General features: G+C 43.7%; 1 protein-coding gene across 1 annotated transcript; it reads right to left on the bottom strand.

Moving 5' to 3' along the window:
• Positions 1-7,129: 7,129 nt before the first annotated feature.
• LOC120253276 (putative cytochrome c biosynthesis ccmC-like mitochondrial protein) lies at positions 7,130-7,732 on the bottom strand. Its single transcript, XM_039261597.1, has one exon. The coding sequence runs from the start codon at positions 7,730-7,732 to the stop codon at positions 7,130-7,132; it is 603 nt and encodes a 200-aa protein (XP_039117531.1).
• Between the last annotated feature and the right edge of the window lie 4,542 nt (positions 7,733-12,274).

Here is a 12,274-nt window from a genome sequence, read left to right as displayed (position 1 = left end):
ATTGTTTGCATCGAAGTCTTGTGATGGGTTAGCTTATAAGCATAGGGCCGTAGTCTCGGCTCATTTAAGGAAAGGAAGAATAGAATTAAGCATCAATTTCGCAACAAAGCAGTGCTTTTTGTAGGGCAATCAAACTCAATGTCACGGGGCTAGGAGAGCCTTTTATGGGGATATGGAGAGCTAGCATTACACCCACTTGGAAAGCGTGAGAAAAAGAAAGGGTAAAGACCTTCGCTTTAAGACCACTTCAGAGCAGATGTTCATGCTCCCAAACCATGCTTTAACTACGTTAATAGTTAAAGGGCAGAAGACGAAGAAGAAAGAAAAGGCGAGGCAAGGGGTTCGTGGGCCATCTTAACGGGGAATCCTATGAGCAAAAATAAAGATGAATAGATTCATAAATATAAAATCTACTTCCTTTTTTGTTTGTTGAAGGAAGACCACTATCGTATTCCACGTTCTCTCTCTTTTCCTCGGCTGACTCGTTCATCATCGCTTTCGGTCTCCACCTTCTACTGAATGGCCTCGTGTTGTACATACGCCCACTTCCGACTCGACCACATCTCTAAAAAGTCCGATCATCGGACTACGGGTTGAGGGACCCTGCTAGCCTCGTAAAAGAGGATATACCCAGACCAGGACTCTGCATCCCCTTTTTTTGTTAAAGCCAGATAGACATCCACTCAAGCAACAACTAGTTGTTGTGGAAAATATAAAATTAATATTTGGAATACCTGAGTAACTAGAATTTTTAACGAATTCCTGGCTCCTTTTGTAAATTCCACTCGCGGTTTCCCACCTTTGCTTGAGAAGTGAATGCCCCAACAAGTGGTGGTTTGTCGCGATTGGATTATGGTTTTCAGCTTCCTTTACGAGCTAGGAGAGTCGGTGACTTTGTCCGTTCTCTACTCTCTTTTTCATCCATTCTTGTATCGTATAGCCTAAGCCTACCTTTGATTGGACTTACTCCGGATCTTTTCCTTTGACACTCGCCCATCTTCCTTCCCATTACGGTAGGTTGGTTCGTGATGATTCAGTAGAGTATAATGCTTCTCCGCTTGGAGTGCGTCTTTTGCTCTTCCCTGCGGTTTTCACGTAGGGTGACCGGTCTTTGCATGCCCAAATGGAAGATTTTTGACTATCCCAGAACCCGGCGTGAAAGAGTTAGTCATCATGGAATATAGTATATGTAGGCGTAGGGTCTTCCTAGAGCGAACTTCCATCTCGTGTTATACGTTATGTCCGACATTAAGAATGATTTACTTAATCATCGCTTTCGATGGGCCAATAGGCTTAGAGTAGAAATTCCAATTTCAAGAAAGGAGTTGGGGAATAAACTCAAGTCTTTTTTTAATTTGAATGTGCATGTCAGCTCATTTGTCATGTCATTAACCAACCGATACATATATATATTTTATTATTATATTACTTTTTTCAATATAAAACATATAAAAATAGACGATGAGAAGAGGCACTTTGGTTTTCAGAATCGAGAGGAAGCCCTTTCGACAACCATAATAGACGCATGCACGCTAAGAACACAATGGGATAAAAGTGTGAGATGCAAGTCTTTCCGTCCGACTCGTCTCTGAATAAGTCCTTCTTTGCCACTTTCAAATCAATAAAAAAAGGATGTCAAAGATAGTACAAGTGGAGGACTCGAGTTCACCGTAAACTATTATACCTAATGCTAGCTTTTACGTCGAGTCCGTCCGAGGAAATAGTCGGCTATGGGCTGGCGTGTGCGTCTTCTATACAAGAGATCTGCTCCTCTTTCCGAGACCGACCGCCGAAGCATTTTCGTTGCTTCCCAAGGTCCATACCATATGTATGAAAGGATGAGAGGAAAAGTTTATGTTCTTCAAGCGCAAAGTGCTTCAAAAACGCGATGAGCCCTTCCAGCTAGCGCTGTATTTTTTTTGCCCCTTCCCGTCTTTTTCTTTTGAAAGAAAGAGGAAAACATCACCAAGAAAACCCTCAAGCCACAAGTAATAGAAACTCGCCACCATGAAAGCAGCAACCTACTCCATTGGACAAGAAAACAACCAATCGCCGTTCAGAAAACTAGATAGCATAGCCTTTACTTACTTTCACTTTCAAATTGAGTTTTTGTTGATGAAACCAAAGAACAGTGCTTTCGTCCCTCTTGAAGATCATTTTTAAAAATGAAAGGAATTGAAAGAAGGCAATCAATCCAAAGTGCCACTCATAGAAGCCCGACAGTGAGCATCCTTCCTTTTCTCTTGTTGTTTGATTCTCCATTGGTGGATAGGATTACAAAAGAAAATCTGCTCTCGTCGCTGTCAATATCACTAATCTAATAGCCTAAATATGGAAACGGAAACTACAAGAGAGTCCGCTTAATTATTTCAAAGAGAATACGTTTGGAACCCTAGCCTCATCTCTTTTTCCGTGAAGGACTTTCTTTCACAATCGATTGATTCAACAAAACCAATTCGAATTATTCTCTTTTCTTTCTTTTAAGCCTTTCCGCAGCAGTGTTGCGGCTTTTCGGGCTTACATTAGAAACGTTAGCCGTGCCAAAGTATTCACTGGGATGTAAGGTTTGACTTCTAGAGGATATCATCTATGGTTCATTCAGTTTAAAAAGCTTCATTAGTCCTTTTTACTGATGAGGTTTTTAGTTCAGATTCCACCTAACTTGATTTTTTTTTCCACCTTACTTGATCTGGAATAGGGTTGTCGAGTGGAACTGTCGATGAAGAAGTTGAAAGTGTTGACAAAAAACCTTTCAACTCACCCACTCGGTTTCCTTTTGGATCCGTCAGAAGTGATGGATCTTAGCTGAAAGCGTTCTAGCAATTTTTTTCTTTCCCAAGTGGTACTGATACTTGACATCCTAAGTGATGAATCCTGGGTCCATAGGCCATTTGTCTAAGAGGCGCTCATCCCTATTTAGGTAGATTGGGTGGTGAGGTAGCAGGACAATCCTATGAATTGGGATAGGGTGTGTAGGGGTAATTACACAAACTTCACATCTGCTCCCCCGCTCCCCGCTATAAAAAAGAAATTTTAGCATGCGTCGCCTGGACCCACGCTATTCCAAGCTACCGGAAAGAGACTAAAAGGCAAATCTGGTGATAAGATATAGGAGAAAGCTGGTTGTCCTGATTCCCATGTAATATTGTGAACCTTTAGTCCTCCTCTTACTTTTGAATAGAAAGAGAATAAGTAAGTTAAAGTTTTTTATTTGACTGGTAGTGCCTTGTGATGTTCATAAAAAATCCCTGTCAGTCAAGTGGCTCTTAATCGACAAACTCCTCTTTGGTCCTGAGGATGCCAATGGAGACAGTGTTGCCGAGTGCACTATTTTGCTTCCTCCCGAAATGAATATGAATTGGATTTCATAGCCTCCCTTGGAATGAGAAGGTCGGTCCACCAAAGGAAAGAGTGGCCCGGCCCATGTCCCAGTCAGTGGGAAATAGCTACTGCAGCTCTGCTATACATAGCTCGCTGGCAAGACATTGCTAGCTCAGCTCTCTCCGAGACCCTTTCCTTTAGGCTACGGGGAATCTGATTCGCCGCTTTCCCCCTTTCTGCTCCCGAATAGCTAGGGCTACATGGTTGTCCTCGAGCACGACTTGTTGAAGGGTTGTTCTACTCTACAGTGGGTGGGGGCTAGGAAGACCCATGAAATGACCCTTCTTGCTTGGAAAGAAGGAGGTCATGGTTGATATTGTCGAAGCAACCCACGAAATCCGCTTTGAATGGAAGGATATCGATTGGCTAATGCCATCAGTTGATGGGTATTTTTTTGAGCGCAACACGGAAAAATGGATAAATGATGTCCCCGGAAAACTTGACTCTCTCTAACCTAAGACAGCAAGATTTGAAAAAGTCTTCTACATCTATTCCATTTTCTTTCATTTGAGATCTAAGGGCGAGATCCACCTGACGACACGAAAGAGGGATGGATTGATTGAGAGGCAAGAGTCACTCGTTGTTGGGAAGACCTTTTTTCTAGTTGCTGCAGCTATGTCTTTTCTTTTCACACCACACGCATGAATCTCACAATCTGGTGAATCCACTTCTTAATCTTTTGGTCTTCCCTTCTTGGGCTAACTGGACGAGGGCCTTTGCCATAGGGTTCTTATCCAGTCCTTCCCTAATACGGTCGGGGATGGTCCCTTTGAGTGGGCTTATGGCCGCACTTCCTTCTAACTTTAGCGTGGCCAATTCTGCTTTTCGGCTTAGCGCATCAGCAACTTGGTTGGTCCTCCCAGGCTTTTATGCCATGACCATATCGAACTCCTAAAAGTCGTCTTGCCAACGCGCTTGTTTAGGACTTAGCTTATTCTGGGTTTTCAAGTAGCTCGTGTCCACATTGTCTGTTAGGACCACGAACCTCGAGCCTAATAGGTAGTGTCGCCAAGTCCTCAGGCAATTGCACCACCGCCGTCATCTCTTTCTCTTGAACCGTGTAGCTCGACATGCAACGGAGTTACTTCCGGCTCTTATCTTATCTTATAGATATGGCATGCCTATCTTGCATGAGCACTCCCCCGATCGCGTAGTCTGATGCATCGGTGTGCACTTCTTCAGGTTTGCTGTGATCCGGTAGTCTCAGGCTCCTCTATCACAGCTTGTTTTAAGTCTTGTGGCTTGTTTTGGGGTCTCCCATTCTTTGATAGCCTGCACCTTGCCCTCATCCATCCAACTCGTTCCATCCTTGATCCAGTGCCCAAGGAAGGACACCTCCTGTCGGGCGAAGGAGCACTTCTCTCTCTTTACTTTACATAGAGGGAGTTCGCCCTTAGTACTTAGATGTTGGGCATGCTCCTCCTTTGTCTTGCTATAGAAAAAAATGTAATAGAAGTACACTACAACGAACCTATCCAAGTAAGGATAGAACAATTTTTTCATAAAGGTGCAGAACGTGGCCGGGGCGTTAGTCAAGCCGAAGGGCATTACGAGAAATTCGTAAGCTCCGTACCGCGTCACGCACGTTGTCTTTGGCTCGTCTCCTTCGGAGATCCGCACTTGGTAGTACCCCGATCGTAGGTCCAACTTGGAGAAATATCGCGCCCCAGGTCAAATAAATCCGCTATGAGAGGGATGGGGTACTTATTCTTGATGATCACCTTGTTTAGGGCTCGATAGTCTATGCATAGCCAGAGGCCCCCATCGTGCTTCTTCGAACCGAGGTTGTAGCCACGCGCGTCGATCTAGGAAATCTCTATGACCACGAACCGTACGGAGGATAGGCTGGTGATCCGATGGTGGAAATCTCCAACTAACATAGCTTATGACGTAGATTCACCCCCCACCACACCCTTAGGGAGGAAGTAGAGTTCTTAGGGAAGAGAAAGACCGATTGAAGCACGCACAACAGGACCTGAGACTTCATGAAAGCCTCAAAATTCTAGTGATTTGCACCTTTTATTATTTATTTTATAAAGGATCCGCCGGAAGGGCATAATAACTTTCTGGTCAATCTTTCTCCTTAGAGCAAGCAAGGTGAAATCCATCTTTTTTTTTGCGACTACAATGAAATAGAGAATCGAGCCAAACCTTTGGTCGATCAGGGAGAGCCGGGATCTTGATCCAATTCCAAGATTCTCTAATGAACCTTTCCCGCACTCAAAATCCGCTCTCACGATTACTGCTCTTGGAAAGAAAACCCTCTTATTGAAGAAGGATGATGAAGAGAGAAAAGATCGCATGTCACAAACAAGAGCAAGACTTTTCCTACTGTGGAGAGAGAGGAAGTTTCAGACAGGAGAGAGTGAAAGGGGCGAGGCGAGCTTTTTTTCTAGAGATGAGGCCCTTTGGTGAAGCCGATCCCCTATAGGAAGAGGTGCTTAACTAATCATCTGTAGAGGGAGTTTCATAGCTGATCATCTTGCTTTTTTCTTTATCCCTTAATTTTGTTTCCGAATTGAACTTCAGCTCCAAATAGTTGGTTGAAGTCCAGTCGCATCGGAGACATCTTTTTCTCTGAGGAGGAGGCTTCATCGTCTGGCTACTCATAAATGATGTTAGGATCAGCCGGCTCATCCTCGGAATCCGAAAAGAAAATAGAGATAGAACAAAAAGAAAATATATAATAAGACTGAATAGGATGACGAAGACAGGATCATTCACATCAATTTCAGCAGGCAGGAAGGGCCCGGAAGCTACCGTTTAACGAATGCAATGCAAGCAAGGTAGCTTGCTTACTCTCTATCTAGCGTGAGTTGGCGGCAAGGAAGGAGGAATTGGAAAGACTAGACCATACACATTAGTACAAGAGGCATTCGGGAAGCGACTAGTCGCTTCTGCGCGAAGCTTTCGAAGGCCGACGACTACATAGAGACAACTACCACGATAGAGAAACCTATAGAGGAAGAAGCGCTGACTTGCTAATGAAGCCGATCCGATACGATCGGCGGGCGAAGGGAGCAAGACCAAGCCGAGCCAGACTTGGAGTGGCGAAGGGGGCATACTATAGGTATACGTGATTAGTAACCGGTGAAAGACATCGAACAAAAAAAAATGTGAACTAGTGTAATTGATCAGACAAGGTACCAATGGCTTTCGGTAGCCTTCTTTCATTTCCAAATTTTCTTGCAAAAAGTCCTTGCATTAGTATGAGTTCGTTGACAGCGTAAGGGCGATCCATCTTGATGACGAATTCCATGATAACGAGAAATAGAAATTAATCGTTCGATGTCTGCTCGTTCTCCCCTCTTCAATTCCCAATGAACAACATGATCTTGACCTATCATTTGTTCAATTTAGTTGATCTGATACTTAGTTAACTCATTCATCTTGATGTTCCCACTGATACCTAATCGATAACAAACCTGAATGGCTTTTTTAGGTCCAATTCCATCCATTTTTGTTGAGGCAATTCTTACTTGTTCATCGGGAACCCGATTTAGCTCTCGAGATATATGACATTCTTTATCCTTCTCCTTTTCTCGGTCTTCTTGGCTGGAATCAAAAATGGGTGTCTCCTCTATTCCCCAGAGAGGAACTTTTACTATAGCCATGGATGCTTCTCTCAGCGAGTGAACTAGGTTTTTCTTTCTTGAGCTTCTATTTCTTCAGTTAAGGGAGATTCGGGAAAAGATGGAATAGGAAGACGTGTTTCCAGAACGAACAAGATACGGGTTGAGAAGGGGAGTTAGAAAAAGTTGGACAAGATTGGAATGGGCATAGGAACATGTATTGATGTACCATATCGGCTAATGCTCCCAGGTTGATGCGATGTATTCCACCAGTTAACTAGAGACTTTATTATTGGTATATCGATCGGTCCAGCACGGATTGAAATAGGAGCCAGTTCGACAGGAAGCTTTTGAAAACGCAGTGCACCCAGGTAAATAAGGAACAAGATGAATACAGAAGTCAACCGAGCATCCCACACCCGAAAGGTACCCCACATAGGCCTTCCCCGAAACCCCCCAGTCACTAAGGTAAACAAAGTAGAAAAAGCACCAATTTCTGTACCGGTTCCGGAAGAGCGAAGAAAAAGGGGATGTTTTGTTAATGGGAACAAGAAACTGTTTGTAGCCGTAGCGATATAAACAAGAATACTCATCCGAGTCGCAGGAACATGTACATACGGAATACTAGAATTTCCACCTTGTTGAAAATCTGGTGGTGCTACCCGAAGACTTGAATGAATAGCCATCACTGTTAAGAACAACCGAGACCCAAAAAGAATTTTCGTGTAGCTTCTTGTCTTTGACATAAATAAAGAAGGTTGTAATAACGAAATGGACATGTGAGAATTTTGTCCTTGCCTTGCTAGTGGAACAAGAAAGACATGGATGTATATTCCATACGCAATCAAAGGATTTCGCATGCTCAAAGAGATTAGATTAATTATAGTAATTCCCTTGCTTAGTTTTCGCTCCGCTCGTGCGTGGCACTCCTTGCTTGCGGAGCGGCATACCGGAAAAAAAGGATTTTCTTTTTATTCTATTCTATATGGGCCCGTCACCGGACTACGAAAAAGGAGTCGAAGCCTTTCTCTCTCGCCAATTTTGCTTACTTAGCCTTCTCCCCTCTGACTATCTATTTATGTGATATTCCAATCTTCCAACATATATATGTTAGGGGGATTTTTCTTCCAATCCTCTATCATTTGTTGATAGATAGGGCTTCTCGCCCCTGACGAGAGAGGTCATCGTAGGATATTGTGGAGAGAGCGGAACATTAAAATGGACTATAGACCTCTATGAACTACCTTTTTGTGTTATGGTTTCTGCCTATACACGTTATTAAGTTCTGCTCAAGATTTGAATTTTAAATAGACTTATTTATTTATTCCTACGAAATGCTATTGATCCCATGAGGACCCGCCCCCGTAATATAAAAAGAATACAACAATGAAATTTCTTATCATTCGACTTCCACACTGGAATGCGAGCCAGCTGGCGAAGAAGTCAGACCAAGCCCCGAAAGACATAAGCACAGGTATTCCATTCTTATCTCCGCGGGTTCAGTTCCTCATTATCCCAAACATATCCATTGGTCGGTCCTCAACATGGTTTAGTTGTCCGACCCGTCCTACTAAGTATAAGTAAGGGAACATCCGGCACATCAAGCTAAGATGACTCTTAAGGAGGTTGTTCTCGGAACTTCATTATTTGAGTGAAAGGGGAAAGGGGAATTTTTTGTTCGAAAGGGGAAATCAGTCTTTCTTTATCCCTGTGTCGGTGGAAGAGAACAATTGCTTGAAGTGAAGTAAAGCCTTAGCCTTAAAGTAAAGAGAGAATTCCGGTAATCTTTCCTGGCAGCCATTGAATGATTTTTCTTATTGTAAAAGGACTAGAATAAGTAAGGTCTAGCAGCACTAGTTCCGACCAAGAAGTGGATCCTAGCTTAATATCAGCAGCATAGGTAGCGACACCAGTACCAGTTATGGAGGAGGCAGTCCAGCTAGGCTGAGAATGAAGCAGTTCATAAAATAAGATCTTCTTTCCGGAGCCCGCCAAGGCAGTCCAGTAAGCAAAGCACAAGTAGCAGTTCTATCAGGAAAAGGAGGCTAAATGGCTTCTTCATGAAAAGCTTACTTATCCCATTCTATTCATTGCACTCAAGGATTTCTATAGCGATCAAGGCACATATTTACATGTTGCTGAATTAGGATAGGAGGACGAGGACGAGGTCGTGGCAATGGGCCGTCTGGTTGCCCAAGGAAGCAAGACCAGAGGAAGGACTTTTGTTACCCTATTGACAAGACAGAGTCTTATTTTGATATCTTGTTGAAGATGAATAGGATTAAGTTGCCTCCCTCTAACTACATTCAGCCTGGTGATGATAACTTAGATAGGTTTTGTAGATATTGCCGCAAGCAACAAGCAATAAGGGTCATGGTACGAGGTACTATTTTGACCTTCATGACGTTGCAAGTCTTTCGAGATAATGCATTGGTTTTTGAAGACGAGTATGAGTCATCCCCCCCACCAGACAAAAATTGAGACCAACCCTCTCCAAAAATCATTACGCCACTTTGTCAACATGGTGTCGCACTTGGGAGGTGATGATGTGATTCCTTATGTATACGTATGCGTGTCGCTTGACAAGTCAACCTCCGGATCCGTTGATCCATCTCTTTCTGTTTGTTCTTCTAGGTTGGGTGACCCGGGTCTTGTTCGAGGTTTATTCCCCGCTCACCTTTTTTTCGATATGGTTGTGACCACTTCCTTTCATTACTTCTATGTGTTTGCCTTCTTTCGAGTGAGGGCCCGGCGTAGTGCGAACTTGAGTAGTGCTCGCTGCGTGCTTCTTCTAACCGGGGAGCACGTCGCTAGTCCAAAAGCGGGGCTTCCTTCCCGAAGCTCTCATTTTCCAATGTGGGTTTACCAGCTTCAAGCTCCACCCTTACATATATATATATATATGAGTTTTTGCCCCTTCCTCGCTCTACCGAGCATACGTATTCCCTCACACCCCTCGAGGATGAAAAAAGACTTGGGTTTCAATCTCATCATGCCCTACCTAACCATTTAAAGCGATTCATAAAGCCTCGAGGGGTTTGATCATCCACCATACATGATGGTAGACTGTGTCCATTCAGGCATCACTATCAAGGCATCGCAATCCAATAATATCTCAAAACACGTTCTCAGCCAAGTCGATAGCTCGTGGACTCGAGTCTGAGGGAGAGGGATCGTCGATCAGTGAGAGGCGAGATTGGCTATTGGAAGGATCGGGTTCTATTTAGATTAGTTCAGCAGTTAGAAAGGTGTGGTCGGGTGTGAGAGGGTTTTTCCGAGTGAGAAGAAGGGGGCTCCTATACAGTCGGAAGGAAGAGCGAAAGATGGGGCTTGAACCACGACCGATCATTGAAGCCCAAATCTATTTATTTTTAAATTTATATATATATATATTTGGAAGAATGAGGTCAAAAGCAGAAGCGGGGAAGGCAGAAGTCGAGGCTAATAGACCGGATTGAGTCGATCATCAAAAACAAAAACAAGCGAGAATCTACATGAACATCGAGCGTTGAAATGATTCCACAAAAGCTCGATGGGGTGGTTTGCTCCAAAAATAGTCCACCCATCCTCAAACTGGTTTTCCAAACAAAATGATAGAAAATAATAAACGGATGATTCGAGATTCCAGCAACATGAAAAAGACTAAGATGCGGAATAGAGATTGTGACAATGACATGTTCCCATTGCTTATATCCCGCAAGTGCACGGGCTTATCGAAGTAATAATCCCGGGTGAGCGGGGGTCGAATCCACAGGGAGTAGGGAGTGAAAATACTTAATTTGATTCTTAGCTATGTGGAAGATCAATTGTGATAGGTGTGAAATTGATTCAATTCTCAACAATAAAAATCAATAAGTAAAAAGAGCAAAAAGTAAGAAGAGGGTAAGGCAATCGATAAAGATGGGGTACTCGGATACTTGCTTCACCCTAGGGATAATCGCTTCAAGTGCAAGAACTCTCTATTATGCTTCCTAATCAATGCAATGGTGAGTCGTGGAAATCGTTACATACATAGTCCCAAATCTAAGGTCAACTATGCCTAACTCTATACATGTCCCGGAGGAGAAATCGAATAATCTCAACACCTCGCACTCGCATAGAGTTGCAATGAACTCTAGAGATTCCAAGTGATAAATCTCTTCCTAAATATAGACCTAACCCTTTGGTCCAGGCGAAAGGTCCCTAGCCACAATTAAGCCCTAGATACTAAGATCCTCTCAACGCTTCACTCCATTGCACATGCAACTAGGCCCCAGCGGAGGTTCATCCCTTAGACCACTCACTCTATTATGGCCACAAAGAACTCAAGGAACGGAGGTAGAATCTATCACGCGGAGGGAAAAGGGACGCTCTGCCCTGCCTCTCGACTCACCCTCTCAACCCTCTCCAACCTAGCTTTTTGTCTAACGCTCGTGGTGTGTCACTCACTCACAAGGTTAACAACAAGAACTCTCAACCCTAGTGTCACTCTAGGGGAAATGTTCATACAATCAAGCATTCAAGGTTGGAACTCACAATAAACATCAATTTATTGAAAGCATAATAAAGAAGTTCAATAAAAGCGAATACATCCTAGAGTTCACAATCATCCAAGTACCCACTAGGGGTTTAGCTCTCCATGGAGCTCAATACAATCAAAGAAATCGAATGTAAAAACAATGAATCCATAAAGAAACCCCTCGATGGTCGTGTCGATGGTCTTGTGGAGAGTCCTCTACTGTCGTCCAAAAGATTCCTTCGTCCGGGTATAGGATACGCTCGATCGAAGCTCCCCTACCAACCTTCTTCCTAATGGAATCACGATGTCGAGCCGTGAGAACTTCTCCAAAACCTTGGCCAATATCCCTCGAAACCCTAGCCGAAGTCCTCTCACAAGTTGGGGAAAAGATGGAGAAAAGAATACCAAAATCGGGGCTGAAATCGGCTTTAAATAGGGCTGGAATCGGAGCTGCGCGGGCATGTATGATGTCACACGCCCACGTGGAATTTCCACAGGGCGTGGATAATTCCACGCCCGTGTGGATTCTCTGTTCTCGATTTCTCGGTGGGCTGCTACGAGTACTATGCCGGAAATACTCCCAATTCCATACTTTCATTGGGGTAACGCATAAGCGGGCATGCGTTTACGTCATCAATCACTTGCCTCTTCAATGATGTGCACGTTGGTGGATCTCTTGTTCTTATATGCATAAATCAGAATGTTCGAGTGTGACTGCCTTTGTGCCCCTCCAAATGAATGTGCTCACTCGAATACGAGGAGGTTGGCACACACTCTAGCATCTCACACCTTACCTATGTCTTCGCGTTTGAACCTTAGCAAG

This window comes from Dioscorea cayenensis, unplaced genomic scaffold (assembly GCF_009730915.1).
Source record: "Dioscorea cayenensis subsp. rotundata cultivar TDr96_F1 unplaced genomic scaffold, TDr96_F1_v2_PseudoChromosome.rev07_lg8_w22 25.fasta BLBR01000030.1, whole genome shotgun sequence".
Classification (NCBI taxonomy): domain Eukaryota; kingdom Viridiplantae; phylum Streptophyta; class Magnoliopsida; order Dioscoreales; family Dioscoreaceae; genus Dioscorea; species Dioscorea cayenensis.
The sequence above is the reverse complement of the archived record's forward strand: the minus strand, read 5'-3'. Positions and strand labels throughout refer to the sequence as shown.